This window comes from Rhinoraja longicauda, chromosome 13 (assembly GCF_053455715.1).
Source record: "Rhinoraja longicauda isolate Sanriku21f chromosome 13, sRhiLon1.1, whole genome shotgun sequence".
NCBI lineage: Eukaryota > Metazoa > Chordata > Chondrichthyes > Rajiformes > Arhynchobatidae > Rhinoraja > Rhinoraja longicauda.
Window position 1 is genome coordinate 47297417 of NC_135965.1, and position 23823 is coordinate 47321239.

Below are 23823 nucleotides of genomic sequence, written 5' to 3' on the forward strand. Positions count from 1 at the left end.
CACAAATACTTCACAATGTCCAAATGAACAAATGAATGCCTATTCGTGGACCATCACGAATCAGGGGTGTCGGGGTAATGGGGAAAAGGCAGGAGAATGGGGCTAAGAGGGAAAGATAGATCAACCATGATCGAATGGCGGAGTAGACTTGATGGGGCGAATGGCCTCATTCTGCTCCTATCACTTATGAACAAATGTTACCTGCATCACGTTAAAATAAACTCAAGAGTTTAAGCTTCAAAGTACCGCGCACACATACACCAATCAGCCAAAACATTATGACCACCGACAGGTGAAGTGAATCACATTGATTATCTTGTTGTAATGGCACCTGTCAAGGGCTGGAATATATTAGGCAGCAAGTGAACAGTCAGTTCTTGAAGTTGATGTGTTGGATGCATGAGAAATGGGCAGGAGTAAAGACCTGAGCGACTTGGGCAAGGGCCAAATTGTTATGGCCAGACGACTGGGTCAGAGCATCTCTGAAACAGCAAGGCTTGTGGGGTGCTCCCGGTCAGCAGTGGTGAGTACCTACCGACTGTGGTCTGAGGAGGGACAAACCACAAACCGGCGACAGACAGGGTGTTGGGCACCCAAGGCTCATCGATGCGCGAGGGCAACGAAGGCTATCCCGTCCGGTCCGAACCGACTGTGGGAAGATGACAAACCGGTGGAGGGAGTGTGATGCTCTGGGCAATGTTCTGCTGGGAAACCCTGGGTCCGGCTATTCATGTGGATGTCAATTTGACACGTGTCATCTACCTAAACATCGTTGCAGACCCGGTACACCCCTTCATGGCAATGGTATTCCCTGATGGCAGTGGCAGGGTTATTATTCAGCAGGAATAATGCGCCCTGCCACACTGCACACTTTGTTGGGGAATGGTTTGAGGAACATGATGAAGTGTTCATCTGCGGGATGTGCTGGATCGACAAGTCCGATCCACAGCGGCTCCACCTTGCAACGTACAGGACTTGAAGGATCTGCTGCTAATGCTTTGGTGCCAGATACCACAGGACACCTTCAGGGGTCTTGTAGAGTCCATGCTTCGGTGGGTCGGCGCTGCTTTGGTGGCACACGGAGGACCAACAGCATATTAGGCAGGTGGTCATAATGTTTTGGCTGATGGGTGTATATAATTCAAACATTTCTTCAGGTGATCAGACATGAAAGGACACTTACTCGACTGGGACTGGCGAGGTTCTTCTCCGCCAGGTCCACTTTGGTCAACACAAAGATGGTGCGCCGGCCCTGTGGATCCATCTGGCTGACCAGGTCAGTCACAATGCTGCGCTCAGCATCCACAGACCCGTCTGCAACACAAAGCATGGTTTATACCAGGATGTTGCCAGGACTAGAGGGTGTGAGCTACAGGGAGAGGTTGGGCAGGCTGGGCCTCTATTCCATGGAGCGCAGGAGGATGAGGGGAGATCTTATACAGGTGTACAAAATCATGAGAGGAATAGATCGGATAGATGCACAGTCTTTTACCCAGAGTAGGGCAATCGAGGACCAGAGGACATAGGGTCAAGGTGAAGGGGAAGAGATTTAATAGGAATCTGAGGGGTAAAGTTTTCACACAAAGGGTGGTGGGTGTATGGAACGAGCTGCCAGAGGAGCATCAGAGGAGACCTCAGTCTGAAGAAGGGTCTCGACCCGAAACGTCACCCATTCCTTCTCTCCTGAGATGCTGCCTGACCTGCTGAGTTACTCCAGCATTTTGTCAATAAATACCTTTGAGCTGCCAGAGGAGGTAGTTGAGGTTGGGACTATCCCATCGTTTAAGAGACAGTTGGACAGGTACATGGATAGGACAGGTTTAGAGGGATATGGACCAAGCGCAGGCAAGTGGGACTAGGGTTGCTGGGACATTGTTGGCCAGTGTGGGCAAGCTGGGCCGAAGGGCCTGTTTCCACACTGTGACTCTATAGCAGCACAATCTCTATAGTTACCGCCGTACACGTGCAGCCTCTTAAAATGTACATTCAAAATCAAATACCTCACACTTAATCAATGACCAATTCTTCAAGTGCGGTGACAAAGCCAAGGTCATGTCTCATCCACTTAAAGAGTGCTTCTGCCCCCCTCAGTAAAACCTTTACATCGTTTAAACTTATCGTTCAACCAAACTGATTTCCATGGCCCAAGTCTTGAAACTTTAGTTTCAAACTATAGATTTGGTATAATATTTTGTTTCATCTGAGGTGCAAGAAATATTGTGGAACTTATTTCAGGTCAGAGTTGGGATATGTTTGTTTCACGAGACACAAGCCAAAGTATGCAGATTGCAGATGATAAGGTTTAGAACAGGCACCCGATTCACAACAATTCATTCTTGGCAATTTGGTTCAATTAGAACTTGACTCAACCACTGATTGATAAAATGCTGCCCCAACACCGAGACATGAACGTGTAATCTATGATCCACAAAAAACACGACATCACATCTAAACACTACAATTAAGACAAAAACCAACAAAAAACACAGAAGACAAACAGACTGCAGGTGAGCCACAGCTGTTGAGCAGCGCCGCCATTTTGCAAAGCTGCCAGAGGGGGTAGTTGAGGCTGGGACTTTCCCAACATTTAAGAAACAGTTAGACAGGTACATGGATAGGACAGGTTTGGAGGGATATGGGCCAAACGCAGGCAGGTGTGGGCAAGTTGGGCCGAAGTGCCTGCTTCCACGCTGTATCACTCTATGAGTCTATATCGATTCCTTACCTTGGATACAAAGGATGATGGCATTAGGGTTCTGCATGTAAGCCTTGCTTATGCTAAAAATTATATCCTTGGTGTCAGCAGCCATTCCTGAAGTCACCGTCTTCAAAATAGGAAAAAAAGCCACAAAGTTCAGTCAGGTAACAGAACACATTTCTGCCACCAGCCTGGAAAAGAAAGTTCAAGCTCGGCATAACATTAAAGATCTGCTTATTAACACCGTTTACAGTCTATTATGTTTCCAAATCTCAGATCAAAATTGTAGATAGATTAACAATGCAATACATAATCCTTGCATGCACTTCAAGCATATTAACTAAAGGGGTGGAAAACCAAGTGCAACAAAAAAAATGAGATTGAAAAGTTTTCCAAATGTTTCCAATGGTTATGGGCACCACTTCCAAACAATGACAGCATCTAAATCACCAGCTCAAAGACTGATGGTCCAGTGCCAGAAATCAAAAGCTCAATCGTTTATTATTCCAATCCGCCACATTCTTTGAATAATAATATATTTTTATTTTTTTAGCCTTCATTGTCCTCGTTAAGATCAAGATCCAGGAGATTTCATGATCAATTAATTGTCGATTAAGTGCTCAGTCAAACATTCACAACAGCAGGGAAAGGTAACTCTGTGTATTTGGCAGTTAATGTGGAATTAAGTATTGGTCTAAAATTATAATATATTCCTTTATTTGTCCCACACCGGGGAAATTTACAATTTACAATATAAAATTTATAATCTTGTTAATGCCGTTCTGTTAATCTGACTTTTCATTTATAAACCTTGGTTTTAAGAAGTGCAAAAGGTACAGATGGTTCACTTTGCTTTTACTTTTGCAGAAGAATACTTTCTGATACTTACACTGATGACACCAGGAAGATCGACGAGGACCATTCGCTGCAGGCCCGGCCCCTTCACACTCAGAGAGATGGTCTGTGGATTACACACCCGCCATGTTAAATCAGCAACACAGTTAAAGGCAAGATATAGCATTGGTGTGACACTTCATTTAAAGATCACACTATATCAAATTTGATTTTAGTGGATTGTCAAAGGAGCATTTCTTTATGTTGCCAAGTAATTTTTTAACATAAAATCTGCTTCACAATTCACTCTCCCATTTTGGAGGTATTTATTCACAAAATGCTGGAGTAACTCAGCAGGTCAGGCAGCATCTCGGGAGAGAAGGATTGGGCGACGTTTCGGGTCGAGACCCTTCTTAAGACTGATGTCAGGGGGGCGGGACAAAGGAAGGATATAGGTGGAGACAATTTACAATTTACCCAATACAATTTACAATTTTGTCTCCACCTATATATTTCCTTTGTCCCGCCCCCCCTGACATCAGTCTGAAGAAGAGTCTCGACCCGAAACGTCGCCCATTCCTTCTCTCCCGAGATGCTGCCTGACCTGCTGAGTTGCTCCAGCATTTTGTGAATAAATACCTTCGATCTGTACCAGCATCTGCAGTTATTTTCTTATACTCCCATTTTGGAAGTTCCAATTTTTGTGAAACAACTTTTTTTAGGGTTTAAAATACATTCAGATTTTTATAATAAGATTTAGGTCAATTATACATTAAAATATTCCTCTGTTAATAATGTACTGTTTCATGTTTGGGGTAGGAATAAGTGTTTACTTCGTCCCACTCCTTTTCGAACATGTAAGATTTAATTCTTCAGTCTGAAGAAGGGTCTCGACCCAAAACGTCACCCGTTCCCTCTCTCCTGAGATGCTGCCTGACCTGCTGAGTTACTCCAGCATTTTGTGAAATAAATACCTAAGATTTAATTTGTGTTGTTTATGAGAATTTATTCATCGAGTTGTGCATAGATTTATCGTTCATTTCATTTTATTGTTATTTTGTTTTGTTTTTATCTTTTTTTGTTTTACATGTTCGAAATAAAATGTAAACAACAACCTCAACAAATGTTTGATAAAGTCATTTTTATAAAGTTTGACACGATCTGAGCAAAGATGAAAATTAAACATCAACAACCAGTGTTTACAAAAATAAGCTGTGAATTCTACCAAACCGAGGCTAACTCCTCAGGTGACGGGTGCAGTGGTGCAGGGATGCAGTGGTACAGGGACGCAGTGGTGCAGGGATGCAGTGGTGCAGGGATGCAGTGGTGCAGGGATGCAGTGGTACAGGGACGCAGTGGTGCAGGGATGCAGTGGTGCAGGGGTGCAGGGATGCAGTGGTGCAGTGGTGCAGGGGTGCAGGGGAAGACTTCAGACCGCCTTACCTCAGGACTCACGGTTTGCCCTTCCTTCACACTGCTCCTCATTCTTATTTCTATTTCATTGCGCAATGCTGCCAGCTGCAGAAACAGAGAAATGCATCATTTAGAAACATAGAAACATAGAAAATAGGTGCAGGAGTAGGCCATTCGGCCCTTCGAGCCTGCACCGCCATTCAATATGATCATGACTGATCATCCAACTCAGTATCCCGTACTCGCCTTCTCTCCAAACCCCCTGATCCTTTTAGCCACAAGGGCCACATCTAACTCCCTCTTAAATATAGCCAATGAACTGGCCTCAACTACCTTCTGTGGCAGAAAATTCCACAGACTCGCCGCTCTCTGTGTGAAAGAAAACATTCTCATCTCGGTCCTAAAAGACTTCCCCCTTATCCTTAAACTGTGACCCCTTGTTCTGGACTTCCCCAACATCGGGAACAATCTTCCTGCATCTAGCCTGTCCAACCCCTTAAGAATTTTGTAAGTTTCTATAAGATCCCCCCTCAATCTTCTAAATTCCAGCGAGTACAAGCCGAGTCTATCCAGTCTTTCTTCATATGAAAGTCCTGCCATCCCAGGAATCAATCTGGTGAACCTTCTCTGTACTCCCTCTATGGCAAGAATGTCTTTCCTGAGATTAGGAGACCAAAACTGTACGCAATATTCCAGGTGTGGTCTCACCAATGCCCTGTACAACTGCAGCAGAACCTCCCTGCTCCTATACTCAAATCCCCTCGCTATGAATGCCAACATACCATTCGCTTTCTTCACTGCCTGCTGCACCTGCATGCCTACTTTCAATGACTGGTGTACGATGACACACAGGTCTCGTTGCATCTCCCCTTTTCCTAATCGGCCACCATTCAGATAATAGTCTGCTTTCCTGTTCTTGCCACATTATACTGCATCTGCCATGCCTTTGCCCACTCATCTAACCTATCCAAGTCACGTTGCAGCCTCATAGCATCCTCCTCACAGCTAACACTGCCCCCCAGCTTCGTGTCATCCATTTATGGATGGAAAGACAAAACACAGAGTGCTGGAGTAACTCAGCAGGTCAGGCAGCATCTGTGGAGAACATGGATAGGTGACGATTCACAGAGTGCTGGAGTAACTCAGCGGGTCAGGCAGCATCTCTGGAGAACATGGATAGGTGACGTTTTAGGTCGGTCCGAAGAAGGATCCGGACTCATAATGTCACCTATCCATGTTCTCCTGAGATGCTGCCTGACCACTGAGTTACTCCAGCACTTTGAGTCTTTTTTTTCATAAGCCAGTATTTCCTTGTTTCTACATTTGGGTAAAAAATGGTTTGGAGGGTTGTGGGTGAAATACAGGATATTGGGATGTACAGATGGGGCATCTTGGTTGGCATGGGCTGTTGGGCTGAAGAACCCATTCCCGTGCTGTACGACTCTATGATACGGCATTAAAGATATAACATTCACTTTGAAAAGTTACTTGTTTGACTCAACTCTACCGTCTCAAGTGTTAGCTGTACAAAAGCAAGATGGCACTTGCCACCCGACCACTTTCAACCAACTTTGGACAGTATCATTTATACAAAATCATGAGAGGAATAGATTGGCTAGATGCACAGAATCTTTTGCCCAGAGTAGGGGAATCGAGGACCAGAGGACATAGGTTCAAGGTGAAGGGGAAAAGATTGAATAGGAATCCGAGGGGTAACTTTTTCACACAAAGGGTGGTGGGTGTATGGAACAAGCTGCCAGAGGAAGTAGTTGAGGCTGGGACTATCCCATCATTTAAGAAACAGTTAGACTGAGTTGTGAATTTGTGGAATTCTCTGCCACAGAAGGCAGCGGAGGCCAATTCACTGGATGAATTTAAAAGAGAGTTAGATAGAGCTCTTGAGGCTAGTGGAATCAGAGGGATATGGGGAGAAGGCAGGCACGGGTTACTGATTGTGGATGATCAGCCATGATCACAATGAACGGCGGTGCTGGCGCGATGGGCCAAATGACCTCCTCCTGCACCTATTTTCTATCTAATTTCTATATTTTGACATCCTGAATGATGGTGATCAAGCCCAAAGACAGCTATGGGAACTCACATCTTCCTCCTTGGTCAGGTCAAACTCCCGCGAGCTGTCTTTAAACATGGCCACGTGGTGAGGACCTTCACTCAGTGTCACCTGAATCAAATCAAATACACAAGTTACACAAGAAGTGGTTCATGAGGAAAGGACACTTGTCCACAAACGTTCATCAAAAGAGATTCAATAAATACACAGACCGATTCCTTCCTTTTTATCTGTGTGCTATTCCTGTTGTGCTTGTTTCATGTTGCATTCAGAATATTTAAACAAAGACTTTTGATCTAGTGGTACAGCAGATGTTGTGAAATTAACTTACAAATACATTAGGAAACTATAAATGCAGTGTTGCTCATGAACAAACCTGATAAATTCTACTATTCCATGTAGATAGGCACAAAATGCTGGAGTAACTCAGCGGGACAGGCGGCTTCTCGGGAGTGAAGGAATGGATGACGCTTCGGGTCGAGACCCTTCTTGTATCTATCTTCGGTTTAAACCAGCACCAGTAGTCCTTTCCTACACACTACTATTCCCTTTTTTGAGCATTTTTGCAAGTTCTACTCCATGGTTATGCTGAGACTTGATAAGCGTCCTACTGCTATAATTCAACAAATTTTGAGCATTGGACTTTTCTCAAAGTAATATTGTGATACAGGTCAATGCCAAGTAATTTGAATTAAACCTCCGTACATGAACATGCAAACAAAAATAAATAATTTACAAAACGCAGGTGATATTTGTCAATGATTGCGTCCCCACGTCTTGAGCTCTCTCTCAAACGTCGAAGGCTCACCTTGACAGGTGCTCGGGTCATCATCTCACCAGAACCGCGAGGAAAGATCCTGGCTTGTGCGATCATTTCCAGCACACTGGTCTTGCCAGCACTCTGGTCCCCAACTACAACGACCTAGAGGTAAATAGCATCTCTTCGTTAAAAGTAAAGCACTGCTTAGTTTTAGTTTAGTTTAGAGATACAGTGCGGTAGCAGGCCCTTCGGCCCAACGAGTCCATGCCGACCAGCGATCACCCTACACACGGAGGCCATTTCACAGAAGCCAATTAATCCACAAAATCGCACGTCTTTGGGACGTGGGAGGAAACCGAATAATCAGAGGAAAATCCACACAGGTCACGGGGAGAACGTACAAACTCCGCACAGACAGCACCCATAGTCGGGATGGAACCCGGGTCTCTGGCGTTGTGAGGCAACAACTCTACCTCTGTGCCACCGTGCCGCCCTGTGTGAGATTCATTGGATCCGTGGGTTTGTGAGGTGTATTTGACCAGAACACGTGCAAAGGGTTAAATGGGTTGCAGCAACACCGAGACTGTGCCGCCAATGTTAGCAGACATGAAGATCATCCGTAAACATGGCCCAGTATCAGAAAGATTATAAACTTATCCAGAGCTTGTTTTGTACGCCAACACGATGACAATTCACTGCTCACCCGCGGCAGATGATCCTGGGTGTTGTAGTTGGAATCATAGTCCGATAGAATGTCCAATACTTCAGAATACAAATCGATCAAAGACTTCTAGAAAGAGAATTATTGTATTAAGAGGTAGGCAATGATTATATGTAGGAAAAAAACTGCAGATGCTGGTTTAAATCGAAGGTAAACACAAAATGCTGGAGTAACTCAGCGGGTCAGGCAGCATCTCTGGAGAGAAGGAATGGGTGATGTTTCGGGCTGAGACTGAAGAAGGGTCTCGACCCGAAACATCACCCATTCCTTCTCTCCCGAGATGCTGCGGGACTCGCTGAGTTACTCCAGCATTTTGTGTCTACCTAATGATTGAGTATGTCAGTGTAACAGAATTCAAGTGAGGTAGCTGAATAATCTTTGAACCCAGTCCTTCCAAAAGCACTTAACTCCTTGACAGTAGGCAATTACCCTACAATAAATAGATGTTTTCATCTGAATTCAGCCATTCATTAACTTAAACCTACCGGTCTAATACCACGGATGGGAGGAATTTGGCTAATGCAGACCTCCCAACATTTGATTTTACAAATTCATAATTTTGATGTCCAAAATTCAGAATTTTACATCAAAATTCATAATATGGCACGTAATGCAACTTTTCAGCAAAGAAAAAGGTATGCACGCCTAATGCGCGTACGCATTGCGCTACATTCATGTGTGAAAAACGATTATTTCCAACATTTTGTAGTTCTTGGACTACATATACAATGTCAGGCCTATCATGAGTATATTCTGCTATTTATCGAAAGGTTATTGAACAGAGATGTGTTCTTCAGTCTGAAGAAGGGTCTCGACCCGAAACGTCACCCATTCCTTCTCTCCCGAGATGCTGCCTGACCTGCTGAGTTACTCCAGCATTTTGTGAATAAAAGTGTTTTTTTGTTTTTTTTTCTAGTTTGCTTTTTCCTTACACATCCCAATTCTCTTGGTATTGAATAAAAGAATAATGGTCATAAAATGTATGACTAAGTTATGAAGAAAGAGTTGATACATGCGACTCGACTAGGCATATGGAAGTATTTGTTGAAGCAAATTAGCACATTAATTGATAATCAGCCCAAAAAGGTAGTAATTGGCTTTTCTGCTGTGTTTTATATTTTAACCCCGTTTTAATTAATTAATATAGTTAATATAGTTATATAATCTTGCACTTAAATTTAATATTTACTCATTACAGTTCCACCACTGATTTTCTGGCACTGGGTATGGGGATAGATGTGCTGGCTCCAGCTGGGCTGGAGTTCCAGAGCCCCAGCTGCAGGTTGCAAATTCAACCCACCGATCGATCATGGAAGTCCTGATGAGGTCGAGATTGGCTGCCTTGCTCAGCCTAGGTGCCACACTTTTGGGGAGACTTTCAGGGCGAGGGGGGGGGGGGGATTTCTTGTGGAACCCCTCGCGACCTCTCGCGGCCGAATTGACAAATTGCAATTACCGACTGTTTTGCGGATAAATGTGAGGCAAAATCGGAATGGCGGAAATGAAATAAGAAAGCGGAAACTTTCCGCCAAATTCGAAAGGGTTGGGAGGGGGGTTAATGTATCAAAGCAGTTAATCTTTTGTAACTGTGCAATTGTAAATGAATGAATTAAGGCATTTAACATGCACATTACAGTTTACGCTTCAATCGTTAATAACACCTGTCCTGTCCAAAAGCAACACGGCAAATCAATTTTCAATGGGTAAAAAAAAATCAATAGCACCTTCACTGAACAAGCCACTTCAGTAGACACAAAATGCTGGATTAACTCATAAGTGATAGGTACAGAATTAGGCCATTCGGCCCATCTAGTCTACTCCCCCATTCAATCACGGCTGATCTATCTCTCCCTCCTAACCCCATTTTCCTGCCTTCTCCCCATAACCCGATACCCGTACTAATCAAAAAGGGCCAATATTTTCACTCAGAAGTCGGTGGGTATATCTTATATTCACCTTCATTTTCCGCTGATGAATGCCTTTATCATCTCTCTGAAGCACTTGTTTCCGTAGCTCTTTATTCTCTTTCTCTAGACGTTCGAGGATCCGTTGGTACTTCATCTGCGAGAAAGGGAAAGGCAAGAGAAAGAATCAATTGCTTTCCTTTATAAAGTCAGATTTCATTTCAAAGCAGTTAATCTTTTGTAACTGTGCAATGGTAAAGTAATGAATTAAGGCATTTAACATGCACATTACAGTTTATACTTCAATCTTTAATTACACCTGTGCTGTCCAAAAGCAACACGGCAAATCCATTTTCAATTGGTAAATAAAATCAATAGCACCTTCACAGAACAAGTCACTTCAATACTTACTCACACACGAGCGTGTGTACTTTAAACTTTTTGTGCCTTTTTAAAAATACTTTTTTAAAAAGACTGGTCACCAAACTTTCCGACCGTGGATTTTCCCAAACCATCTGCCAATGGATCAAGGACTTCCTGACCAACCGCCCCCAGACCGTCAAAATAGGCCCTCACCTCTCCTCCACCATTACACTGAGCACCGGCTCACCACAGGGCTGTGTGTTGAGCCCCATCCTTTACTCCCTCTACACTCACGACTGCGCCCCCACCCATCCCACCAACACCATCATCAAGTTCGCGGATGACACGACTGTGGTTGGACTCATCTCAGGAGGAGATGAGACAGCCTATAGGGATGAAATCCAAAGGCTGGCAGCATGGTGTTCAGTGAACAATCTGGTCCTGAACTCCTCCAAAACAAAGGAACTTATAATTGACTTTAGAAAAACCAGTGTAGAATACGACCCACTCTACATCAATGGGGTCTGTGTGGAAAGGGTACCCGCTTTCAGGTTCCTGGGTACGCACATCGCAGAGGATCTTACCTGGTCTACCAACACCATCACCACAGTAAAGAAGGCACAGCAGAGACTCCACTTCCTGAGGATCCTCAGGAAAACCAACCTGCAGGAGAAGCTCATGTTGTCCTTCTATCGCTGCTCCATCGAGAGTGTGCTGGCATACTGTATAACCACATGGTATGCCAGCTGCTCAGAAAAGGACAGGAAGGCCCTTCAGAGGGTCATCACGACGGCCCAGAAGATCATCGGCTGCTCACTGCCCTCCCTGGAGCACCTGTTCAGCCTACGCTGCCTCAGTAGAGCAGGCAAAATAATAAAAGATCCATCCCACCCCGGCCACCGTCTGTTTGTTCATCTGCCCTCTGGTCGACGTTTCAGGTCGATCAAATCCCGAACAAACAGACTTAAGAACAGTTTTTACCCCAGGGCCATACGAGAACTGAACACTGCCTTTGCACTAGGCAACACCGTTAAAAAATCTTGTACTTAATATAATTGTATTTATGTATTTATTTGTTTTTGCATTTATTGCATATATGTTTGTACGCACCGTCAGGATTGGCTATTTTTTAATTTCGTTGTACTCGTTGCAATGACAATAAATGAATATTATTATTAGTCTCAGGTTCCAGATAAAAGACAACACATTACAAAGAATAAATTACACACAAAAGCACAATACATTACATACAAAAGCATAATACATGGTTTAAAACCAAGAATTTAAAAAAAATCAGTGTCCTACAACGATACCAAAGTCTCCACAGCTGGGTTTGGTAGCGTGTAGCGCTAAACCTTACATTTGATAAGGCCAAGATGATTTCATTTTCAAAGCCATTAATCTGGCAAATAAATTTATACATGAGATTTCTTAAGACAGTTTGTGAAGTATTGACTCCTGCAGTCACAAACATTTCACTTGCACTGCACCGTCTAGGTCTCTTGAGTAATATTCTCATAGCATCATTATAAGCTACTTGAAGTCTCTGTAAGCTTGCTTTTCTGTAGTTTGACCGCAAGTGTGCAGTAGAGAGTGGTGTACAATATGCTCTGAACAGAGACATCTTCACTCCATCAGTACACGCACTAAACTTGAGTAAGAGAATGTTTGCTTGTGCATACATCATGCGGCGTTGCCTATAAATATCCTCATCATCTGTCATTTGTTCTGTAATAAAATGTCCAAGATATTTTACCTTGTTACAGACACTGATTATTTTCAGACAATTTACGTGTGTGGACCATGTTAATGTGCCTGGCACTGAGATTCTGAAGGTGTGGAAGAGGAGAGGTTATGCCATTAAATATCAAGGGAGGCAGGCAGACACTTCAGAGTACAGCACTGCTCCTGCAAGCTGCATCCTGATGGGTAGAGACAGTAACCGAGGCTGAAGGTGATAAGTGGAGAAGACAAAAGGGGCAGATGGTGGAATCTTAAAAAGGGACAGGAGTGAAAGGCAAAACAATGCTGCCTGACAATTGGAGGCAAGTCATTTTTATTTGTATTTTTTCTGGTTTTATTTTAAGATACAACGTGGAAACAGGCCCTTTGACCCACCGGGTCCGCGCCGACCAGCGATCCCCGCACACTAACACTATCCTACACCCACTAGGGACAATTTTTACATTTACCAAGCCAATTAGCCTACAAACCTGTATGTCTTTGGAGTGTGGGAGGAAACTGGAGATCTCGGAGAAAACCCACGCAGGTCACGAGGAGAACGTACAAACTCCGTACAGACAGCACCCATGGTCGGGATGGAACCCGGGTGTCCGGTGCTGCATTCGCTGTAAGGCAGCAACTCTACCGCTGTGCCACCGTGACCACCCAAGTACCAAATCAGACACAATATGCATTGATGGGTGTCCAAAGCCAAAGACTCTCAGCACAGGTGGCACCAGTCAAGCAGCCATGTTCCTTACCTGTGTGCGCATAAGCTCGTCCTGCAGATGTTCAGCTTTGTCCTTGTCCGTAACCTGAACAGGAAGCAAAGGAAGGGAGATACTGAAACAGAGGAGACTACATTTGGGTAAATGAGGGCTGGCCACCCTGCCTGTCTGCTCAGAAGATAACACGCCAATGCTCACACAATATTACTCATTGTCATGCCATTCTAGATTCAGGTTCATTTACATCACATCACACACCGAGTAAAATTCAACCTCAAGGACATCATAATTACTGCCAAACTTCATTACAACCGTCACGTATGATCATCTCATTTATTTCTTTTGTGGATGTATTTGGGGATGTCAACACAACAACATATCCGGGATTGAAGCTGTTTCCCGTACCTCCCTCTGACCGAGGGGGAGTACTGAGGACATTATGCACTTCAGTAGGGTTGTCCAACTTCCTCACTCCCAAATAAGGGACAAAGGGTGACGTCACCGCCCCGCGCCCCCACGTGACCTCACCCAGCCAGCGGCCACCTGCTCACGCCTGGCCCGGGCGGCCGCCATTGGTGGAGCGGGAGCACGTGGCCGCTGGCTGGGTGAGGTCACATGGGGTGCGGGGCGGTGACGTCATCATTTGCCCCTTATTTGGGAGTGAGAAAGTTGGCAACCCTACTAATACAGGACAAGGGCGGTCCCGTACGGGACAGACTAATTTAACCCAAAATACAGGATGTCCCGGCTGATACGGGACAATTGGCAACCCTACACTTCAGGCTGGTTATAATGAAGTTTGTGTGAAGTATAATGAAGGTTATAATGAAGGTTATAATGAAGTAAGTTATTCTGACATTTCAACGTTATAACAAATACTTGATTATTAGTATATAATTAGTTGTAAAATAATAAACGAGGTATTTATTCAAGCTGCCATCGGGGCATAAAACTAGCGTTAAGGATCAGCTGTTGTAGGTAGAAATCCATCTGGTGTTAACCGATTGATTTTGATGCTGTTATAAAGGGAAGAAGTTTTCATTAAGGAATCTGATTGGCTTAATTCTCTGCACACCTGGGGGGGTGGGCAAACTAAAAAATGTCTTTAAATACTGTTAAGCTTGAATAGTATTACCACAGACATTATCTTTTATTGCATGATGTTAGAAAATGATTACAAAATGGAAAGTAATAAAAATGCTTGAAATTATCAGAAGTGCAAAAGTTTGTTTGCAATTGTTTATAGATTGTTGGCACAGCATGTGCACTTTTACATTCGTGCTCACTGAAGCTGGAGATTAGTGAATAAGGCCAGAATCCTTATTAATCTGTGTGCAATACGGAACTGGCCAGAGCAAAACACCCTGAAAGATTCCCGCTCTGCCAGGAATTATTTGTCCCTCCTACAAACCAACCTCAGACTATTTAATGTGATTTCATGAACAGTAAACTGTTTTTAAACTAGTCTGCAATAATAATGGGGAGAAAAGATGTATTGACCTCCTTGTTTCACCATCCGCATAAACATACAAATTCCCTCAAGCATTGAGAACCACAATTACATTGTTGTAGTGGTAAATATTCCCATTTTACCACATAAAGTCTCAATACTCCATTATGCAGATCACCCTTAAATCCACAAAGGTGAAGTGACTGATATATGATGCAGAAATGGGCAATAATGTCCAATGTGGCTATTAGAACATAGAAAATAGGTGCAGGAGGAGGCCATTCGACCCTTCGAGCCAGCACCGCCATTCATTGTGATCATGGCTGATCATCCACAATCAGTAACCCGTGCCTGCCTTCTCCCCATATCCCTTGATTCCGCTAGCCCCCAGAGCTCTATCTAACTCTCTTTTAAATTCATCCAGTGAATTGGCTTCCACTGCCTTTTGTGGCAGAGAATTCCACAAATTCACAACTCTCTGGGTGAAAAAGTTTTAATTGGCCTCCCCTTTATTCTTAGACTGTGTCCCCTGGTTCTGGACTCCCCCAACATTGGGAACATTTTTCCTGCATGTAGCTTGTCCAGTCCTTTTATAATTTTATATGTTTCTATAAGAGCCCCTCTCATCCTTCTAAATTCCAGCGAATACAAGCCCAGTCTTTCCAATCTTTCCTCATATGACAGTCCCTCCATCCCGGGGATTAACCTGGTGAACCTACGCTGCACTGCCTCAATAGCAAGGATGTCCTTCATCAAATTAGGCCAAAGCTACACACAATACTCCAGGTGTGATCTCATCAGGGCCCTGTACAACTGCAGAAGGACCTCCTTGCTCCTAAACTTAAATCCTCTCGTTATGAAGGCCAACATGGCATTAGCTTTCTTCACTGCCTGCTGTACCTGCATGTTTACTTTCACCTGTATGCTTACTATTAATGTGCCACATTCAGCAGCCACCCCACCTCTACCATAATCTTCAGAGCCGACAGCAAACTTACTGTTAGAAATATCGAAAATAGTTGCAGGAGTAGGACGTTTGGCCCTTCCAGCCAGCACCGGCATTCACTGTGATCATGGCTGATCATTCTAAATCAGTACCCTGCTCCTGCTTTCTCCCCATATCTCTTAATTCCGTTAGCCTGAAGAGCTATATTTAACTCTCTCTTGAATACATAAGGAGAGATTGGACGTACTAGGATTGTTTTCTCTGGAGCGTCGGAGATTGAGGGGAGACCTGACAGAAGTATATAAAATTATGAGGGGCATAGATGTGGTGGACAGTCATAACCTTTTCCCCCAGGGTGGAACTGTCAAGTACGAGAGGGCATAGCTAGAAGCTGAGAGTGGCAACGTGTAAAGCAGATGTGTATTTTTCTTTACACAGTAATAGATGCCTGGAATGTGCTGCCAGGGGTGGTGACGGAGGTATTTTAAAGGCTTATGAATAGGCTCATGGATATGCAGGGAATAGAGGGATATGGATCACATGCAGGCAGAGGAGATTAGTTTACATTGGCATCATGTTTGATGCATTGTGGGTCAAAGGGCCTGTTTCTGTGCTACACTTTTCTACGTAGTAACAAACCTAAACTATTGTAATAATAGATTCTCCCAACAATGTCTCAAAGAAAAAGAGCTTCTACATATAAGATTATCAGCTGTTATCAGGCAAATTAGTGAGATTTAGCTCTTAGGGGCTAAAGGAATCAAAGTAAACGGGGAAAAAGCAGGAACTGGGTACTGATTTTAGATGATCAACCATGATCATATTGAATGGCGGTGCTGGCTCAAAGGGCCGAATGGCCTAATCCTACATCTATTTTTCTATGTTTTCTATCTTTCTAACTAAACCATCCTACCACAACTAGAGAGCAGGCCTGAACTACTATCTACCTCATTGGAGACCCTCAGACTATCTTTTCTTTTAGATTTAGAGATACAGCGCAGAAACAGGCCCTTCGGCCCACCGGGTCCGCGCCGCCCAGCGATCCCCGCACACCAACACTAGTCCTACACCCCCTAGGGACAATTTTTACATTTACCCAGCCAATTAACCTACATACCTGTACGTCTTTGATCGGACTTCACTGGCTTTATCTTGCACTAAACGTTATTCACATTGTTCCCTTTATCATGCATCTATCTGTATGATGCACTGTGAATGAGTCGATTGTAATCATGCATTGTCTTTCCGCTGAGTGGTTAGCACGCAACAAAAGCTTTTCACTGTACCTCGGTACACGTGACAATAAATAAACTAAACTCAAAGATTATTTGGCATTACAATGTAAAATCTTCAAGCATTACTTTGTCACTTTTGGTATCATTTGCAGCTTCTGGGTCATTTCAAAGCTGGTGGGTAAGTTTAGACTATCCACACATTTAACATCATGCCCAGTGCCCTCCATAATGTTTGGGACAAGGACCCACCATTTATTTATTTGCCTCTGTACTCCACAATTGGAGATTTGTAATAGAAAAAAATCACATGTGGTTAAAGTGCACATTGTCAGATTTTATTAAAGGCCATTTTTATACATTTTGGTTTCACCATGTGGAAATTACAGCTGTGTTTACACATGCGATTGTTTCTATTACAAATCTCAAATTGTGGAGTACAGAGGCAAATAAATAAATGATGGGCCTTTGTCCCAAACATTATGGAGGGCACTGTATAAAAGCCAATCAAAAGGGAAAGAAGAATTGAGTACAGATAACGTGATATTCACTATGAAACTTAGGCATGCAATCCATGAATGTTCAAACAGTTAGAATTGTTTGCATATATTTATAGCTCATTTCTGCTGCATACAAAATGTCTCAATAAGCAGTCCAATAAGCTTGCCAATAACCTCCTGCTTCCAATAAGCAGTCAATCTCAGGTGGCTATATATCAATGAACTTTAAATAGTATTTCTTTTGATGTGTCATGTAATGAGCAATTCAAATATGCACAACACCCGTGGGCCAGCGAGCGCCCTGTGCCCGAGTTTGGATTATTTCAAAGGACAGTTGAATGGATCACCTTTTGTTTGTGTTGGGAGGAGCCAGCGTTTAACTGGTCGGCGGCCCTGCGCGCAGTCTCTTCATGCTCCTGAATTTGTTGCTGGATTAGAATCAGTTCCCCTAGCACACTCTGCCACCAGTTGTCAAATGGGCAAAAGGTAGGAATTAGGGAGGAAAATACAGGGGAAATAAAATAAAAAAATAAAACACAAACGCAAAAGACAAATGAACGCGTGGGAGGAAGGTATGCAGAGCGTAATGAACAGAGGAGTGCAGCAACTGGGGCCCATTAGTGAGGGGCAATTAGTTCCGCAAAAACCTGTCTGTAACGTAGGTTCAAACAACACACAGGCTGGACGTTCTATCATCCAGATTACTGTTCAAATCATGCTTAATTTAAATAATATCACTAGAATAAATACTCCACTTATAACACTGTTGGATAATGACATCATTTAGAACATAACACAGTACAGCACAGGCCCTTCGGCCCACTATGTTTATGCCGAACCTCATGCCAAGTTAAACTGACCTGATCTGCCTGCACGTGATCCATATCCCTCTCTTCCCTGCACTTCCATGTGCCTGTCTAAAAGCCTCTTGAACGTCACTGTTGTACCTGCCTCCACCACCACCCCTGGCAGCACCTTCCAGGCCACCACCACCCCTGGCAGCACCTTCCAGGCCCCCACCACCCTCTGTGTGAATATCTGCTCTGCACATCTCCATTCAATGCTTCCCCTCTCACCTTATACCCATGTGCAATGTTGGACGTTTCTACGCTGGCTCCCCTATCTCCTCCTCTCATAATTTCATACACTTCTATCAAGTCCCTCCTCAACCTCTGAAATTCCAGAGATAACAAAGCAAGTCTATCCAACCTCTTGTTGTAGCTGAAACCCTCTAATCCAGGCAGCGTTCTGGTAAACCTCTGCACTCTCTCTCCAAAACATCCACATCCTTCCTGTAACAGTGTGACCAGTACTCCACGCAATACTCCAAATGCGGCCTCACCAAAGTCCTAGAGAGCTACAACATGACCTCCTGGCTTATACTCAATGCCCCGACCGATGAAGGCAAGCTTACCATATGCCTTGCCTACCACTAATTTGTATAGATGACACTATGACTACAGAAGAAATATGATGAACGTATCCCCCATGATAACTCTCAACACCAGTGACCCGTAAGCACGCATTCTTAGCCGTTTACACTCACACAACTGTCCAGCCAAATTGCCGTGGGCTGGATGAATAATGGGATGAACAATGATGAAGCAGAGTACAGGAAGACATACAGAGGTTAACAACACAGTGCCAAGACAAAAGCCTTTCCCTCAATGTCAGCAAGACGAAGGAGCTAGTCAATGACTTCAGGAATCGAGGTGGTGTACTTGCCCCTGTTAGCATCAATGGTGCTGAGGTGGAGATGGCTGAGAGAATTAATATCACCAACAATTTGTCCTGGACCAAGCATGCTTAAGGCACAGCCAAGAAAGCTCACCAACACCTCTAATTTCTCAGAAGAGTAAGGAAGTCCGACTTGTCCTCAAAGCCTCGTACCAACTTCTACTGAAGCATCCACCAGGATGCATCACAGCTTGGTTTGGCAACAGCTCTGCCCAACACCATAAGACACTGCAGAGAGTTGTGGATCACAGACCAGACTCCCCACCATCGACTCCATCTATCTACACTTTGCACTGCGGCCAACATAATCGAGGACCACTCACACCCTGGTCATTCCCTCTTCTCCCCTTTCTCATCTGGCACACACCACCAGACTCAGGAACAACTGCTTCCCTGCTGTTATCAGACTGCTGAGTGGACCTCTCGGAGGCTAAGGGCGATTTCCTGATCTGCCAACCTACCCCACTGTGGGCATTAGACTGTATTAGTACCTGCGTATTCTCTATACCTGTGACACCACAACGCTGTAACACTATATTCAGCACTCTGGAATCTTTCTCTTTGCACTACCTGGTGTACCTGTGTATGGTCTGACTTTGCTTGTGTATAATATGATTTAACTGGATAGCATGCAAACGCAGTTTTCATTGTATCTCGCTACACCTGACAATAATAGACAAATACCAAAATTGCTATCAATTTATTCCTGAAAATAGGACAGACTTCATTGTTCGAGCTATATTTTTAAGATATATCTATAAATGGCAATAAATAATTTGTGAAATGTCTTCACTGTATGCTAAGCAGGTGAGAGATTCTTCTCCATAGAGTAAATCTCCACATTTACTGTACACAGATCACCAAAATCGATAAAGCAAGTTGTATAAGTGTTCTTATCACTTTATAATCCATAAATTACACTGTACTTAAACATTTTAAATTTGGCATTTGGAGCCACAGTGTTTCAATGTTCTTCAATCATTCTAATGTCATTTAAGATAATCCAAACATGAGCTTTGATGGTCTACGTTGAGGTGAGAACTAACTTATTCCACACTTGCCTTCTTGTGCTGCTTCCCATTACTGTCAAAGCCCTCGGAGTCAGATGCTTTCATGGCAGTGGAGTTTTCTGTCGAATCTGCAACAACCGAAACACAATGAACCGATTTTTAGTTTCAATTAAACTAGTTGGAATTCTGAACGTTTAACTGAATTGAATTGAATAAGTTTATTGGCCAAGGATGTACACATACAAGGAATGTGCCTTGGTGCTCCGCTCGCAAGTAACAACACAAACATGCAGTAAACAATTAAGAATAAAGCATAAAACATTAAGAATACAACATTATAGTTTAAACAAGTGAGTGAAATAAACCAGAGCAAAAGGAGGCTACATACTTTTGGTTGTTGAGTGGAGCTACTACTCGTGGAAAAAAAGCTGTTTTTATGTCTAGCTGTGGCTGCCTTGACAGTCCGGAGTCGCCTTCCAGAGGGAAGTGCTTCAAAGAGTTTGTGGCCAGGGTGAGAGGGGTCAGAGATGATCTTGCCTGCTCGCTTCCTTTATGCTACATTATGTGAGGTGAGGCCCAACTTTAAGAAAGGAACAATAGAATGTCTCCAAATCTGGGGATCTGTGGCTTGGCGGGGAGTTGCGAGGTTTGGCGTTCTCTTATCTCTGTTTCCCTCGGCAGGTCAGTGGTTTTGGGGGCAGCGTTGAAGAGGTGCCGGTTTGTGGCTTCTGTGCATCTCAGAGGTGGTATGACTGCTCCCTCTCTGCTCATAACATCATGTCACAAGGGATAGGAGCGGAATTAGGCCATTCTACTCCGCCATTCAATCATGGCTGATCTATCCCCCAACGGGTCCGCACCGACCAGCGATCCCCACACACCAACACGATCCTACACCCACTAGGGACAATTTTTACATTTACCAGGCCAATTAACCTGCAAACCTGTACGTCTTTGGAGTGTGGGAGGAAGCCGAAAATCTCAGAGAAAACCCACGCAGGTCACGGGGAGAACGTACAAACTCTGTACAGACAGCAGCCGTAGTCGGGACCGAACCCGGGTGTCCGGCGCTGCATTCAATGTCAGGCAGCAACTCTACCGCTGCGCCACCGTGCTCTGCCAGTGGAATCAGTGAATGCCTCATGTAGTTGCTTGGGTACCAACCAAGCAGGCTGCTCTTGTGTTGATGCAGGTCGGGTCAACAGACAAGGGAAGTGTGTGCCATTACAATCCTAACTGGAACCGTACAGGAGGTTATCAGGCTCCGAGGAGTTAGACAGGCCAAGGACTACAGACTACACAGCCGCTGACGGACTCTTGTTGCGCAGTATTGGACTGGCTGATATCAGGCCACTGCTGATTAGTTTGTTTTAGAGATACAGCGCGGAAACAGGCCCTTCCGCCCACCGAGTCCACACCGACCAGCGATCCCCGCACACTAACAATATCCTACACAAACTGGGAACAATTTACATTTATACCAGCCAATTAACCTACAAACCTGCACGTCTTTGGAGTGTGAGAGGAAACCAGAGCATCCAGGGAAAACCCATGGGGTGAAGGGGAGAACGTGACTGATCTGCTGGATGATGGGGCATTTGGCAATGATGCCAACAGGAGATGGATAGATTATCGAGCGGAGCTGATGACTAACCCATTTCTGTTTAAGTGGCGTGAATATTACATGCCACTTACCACCTGATGCGTGTCCAAGTCTTGTTGCAGACATGCCCTTAACTGCTGGAGATTTGGAACTGGTACAGAGTATTTCAATACCTGGCCTTGTGATGAAGGAAAGGTCATTAACGTGGCAACTGGGCATGGCATAACTACAATCATCCCGCACTATGCTGGGAACAGCTAGTTTCACCCTGATTCCCAACTGATTACAATGTTCCTGGGCCCCCTGATTCCACAGTCTGCCTTGATGCCTCTCTTCTGCAATCTGCCTTTTTCTTTGTCGATGATTGTAAAGATATAACTGGATGAATAAAACACAAAAAATGGTCCAATGATTGCTGGTTATGTTTTCTTTTTATGTTTTATAGGAATATCTTTAGCCAGAGGGTGGTGAATCTGTGGAATTCATTGCCACAGAAGGCTGTGGAGGCCAAGTCAGTGAGTATTTTTAAGGCAGAGATACTGATTGGTACGGGTGTCAGGGGTTATGGGGAGAAGGCAGGAGAATGGGTTTGGGAGGGAGATCTAGATCAGCCATGATGGAATGGCGGAGTAGTCTTGATGGGCCAAATGGCCTAATTCTGCTCCTATCACTTATGACCTTATGTGGATTTGATTGAAAAGCCCTTGGCTCTTTCCATCTACTTACTGATTGAAAAATAGGTGAACGGGGCACTTGCAGCAAAGTGCAATTCCATGTTAGTTGTTACAATAACCAATGTTATTGCCCATGATGAATGCACAATGCAATTGTCTGCATTTGGGCTAATGATTTGGTGTCCATACGATTTCTTACTCAGCAATACTCAAATTCACTTGGCCAAACTCTGTTTGGTCTAATATATCTTTTTACAACTAATTCACATGCTTGCACTAAGACCAGGTGATAATATTTTCACACAGGAAAAATAGATTACATATACACTAATGAGCCAAAACATTATGACCACCTGCTTAATAGGCTGTTGGTCCTCCGTGTGCCGCCAAAACAGCGCCGACCTGCCAAGGCATGGACTCTACAAGACCCCCTGAAGGTGTCCTGTGGTATCTGGCAGCAAAACATTAGCAGCAGATCCTTTAGCAGCACCCCACAAGCCTTGCCGCTTCAGAGATGCTCTGACCCAGTCGTCTGGCCGTAACAATTTGGCCCTTGTCAAAGTCGCTCAGGTCTTTACTCCTCCCCATTTCTCCTGCATCCAACACATCAACTTCAAGAACTGACTGTTCACTTGCTGCCAAATATATCCCACCCCTTGACAGGTGCCATTGCAACAAGATAATCAATGTTATTCATTTCACCTGTCAGTGGTCATAATGTTTTGGCTCATCGGTGTAGATCACAAATGACCTTAATATGAATAAATCACAAAGTTAATGTTACGAACCATTCCACTAAAATGTCATTGAAGTCAAAGGAGGTAAACTACAGTCTTTAACGTTTCAACCTGTTCATACATATTTTAAGTTAAGGTTTTAAGGAGCATACTTCCATCTGAAAAACACATCCTTTACAGGAAGGAAAGACTGATAGAACCTGTTGTTTAGTACAACAACTAATTAATGAATAGAACTTTGTTTCTGTGATTCCACTCTTGGTAATGTATGGAGAAGAAGGCAGGTTTAATTTCACAAGTCAATGTGCAAAGCTCCAAAAGTGATTTCTAATTGATACTCACACTATGATGTATAAAAACAGAAAAGGAAACTTTTTTCAGTGCTGGTGTTAACAAAATGGAATTTTTAGTCATCAATTTCAGAGGCTGATTAAACAAAAGAAAAAAAGTCTTCGATTCTCGATACTGCACTAAAGACAAACAGTATCAGGGTTACTTTTCAAGCTGTCAGTAAAATGGGTTAAACGACGACAAAAACAATTTACACACCTAACAACAGAAGCAGATCAGAGACTCCTTTGACTTCATTATACAAACTTTCACCTGTAAAAAGTCAGCAAAATGTAAACAAACATAAATCAAACGTTTATCTTCTCTGCACACCTCGACAAAAAACACAATTAAAAGCTGTGTTCTGAGATTTGATAACAATATAACTTA

General features: G+C 43.8%; 1 protein-coding gene across 5 annotated transcripts in view; it reads right to left on the reverse strand.

Annotated features, from left to right (window-relative positions):
* opa1 (OPA1 mitochondrial dynamin like GTPase) overlaps positions 1 to 23823 on the reverse strand; it is an 84640-nt gene that overhangs the window by 49013 nt on the left and 11804 nt on the right. For 2 of the 5 annotated variants that reach the window (XM_078410911.1, XM_078410912.1), the window contains exons 5-16: positions 23653 to 23706; positions 20141 to 20217; positions 17690 to 17800; positions 13248 to 13301; positions 10454 to 10558; positions 8480 to 8566; positions 7825 to 7938; positions 7047 to 7127; positions 4976 to 5050; positions 3588 to 3659; positions 2726 to 2825; positions 1184 to 1314 (exon numbers count right to left, since the gene is read on the reverse strand). In XM_078410911.1, the coding sequence (XP_078267037.1) occupies positions 1184 to 1314; positions 2726 to 2825; positions 3588 to 3659; positions 4976 to 5050; positions 7047 to 7127; positions 7825 to 7938; positions 8480 to 8566; positions 10454 to 10558; positions 13248 to 13301; positions 17690 to 17800; positions 20141 to 20217; positions 23653 to 23706 (1061 nt within the window). The remainder of the gene's footprint in view (positions 1 to 1183; positions 1315 to 2725; positions 2826 to 3587; positions 3660 to 4975; positions 5051 to 7046; positions 7128 to 7824; positions 7939 to 8479; positions 8567 to 10453; positions 10559 to 13247; positions 13302 to 17689; positions 17801 to 20140; positions 20218 to 23652; positions 23707 to 23823) is intronic. The other 3 variants (XM_078410913.1, XM_078410914.1, XM_078410915.1) reach the window with 3 other exon arrangements.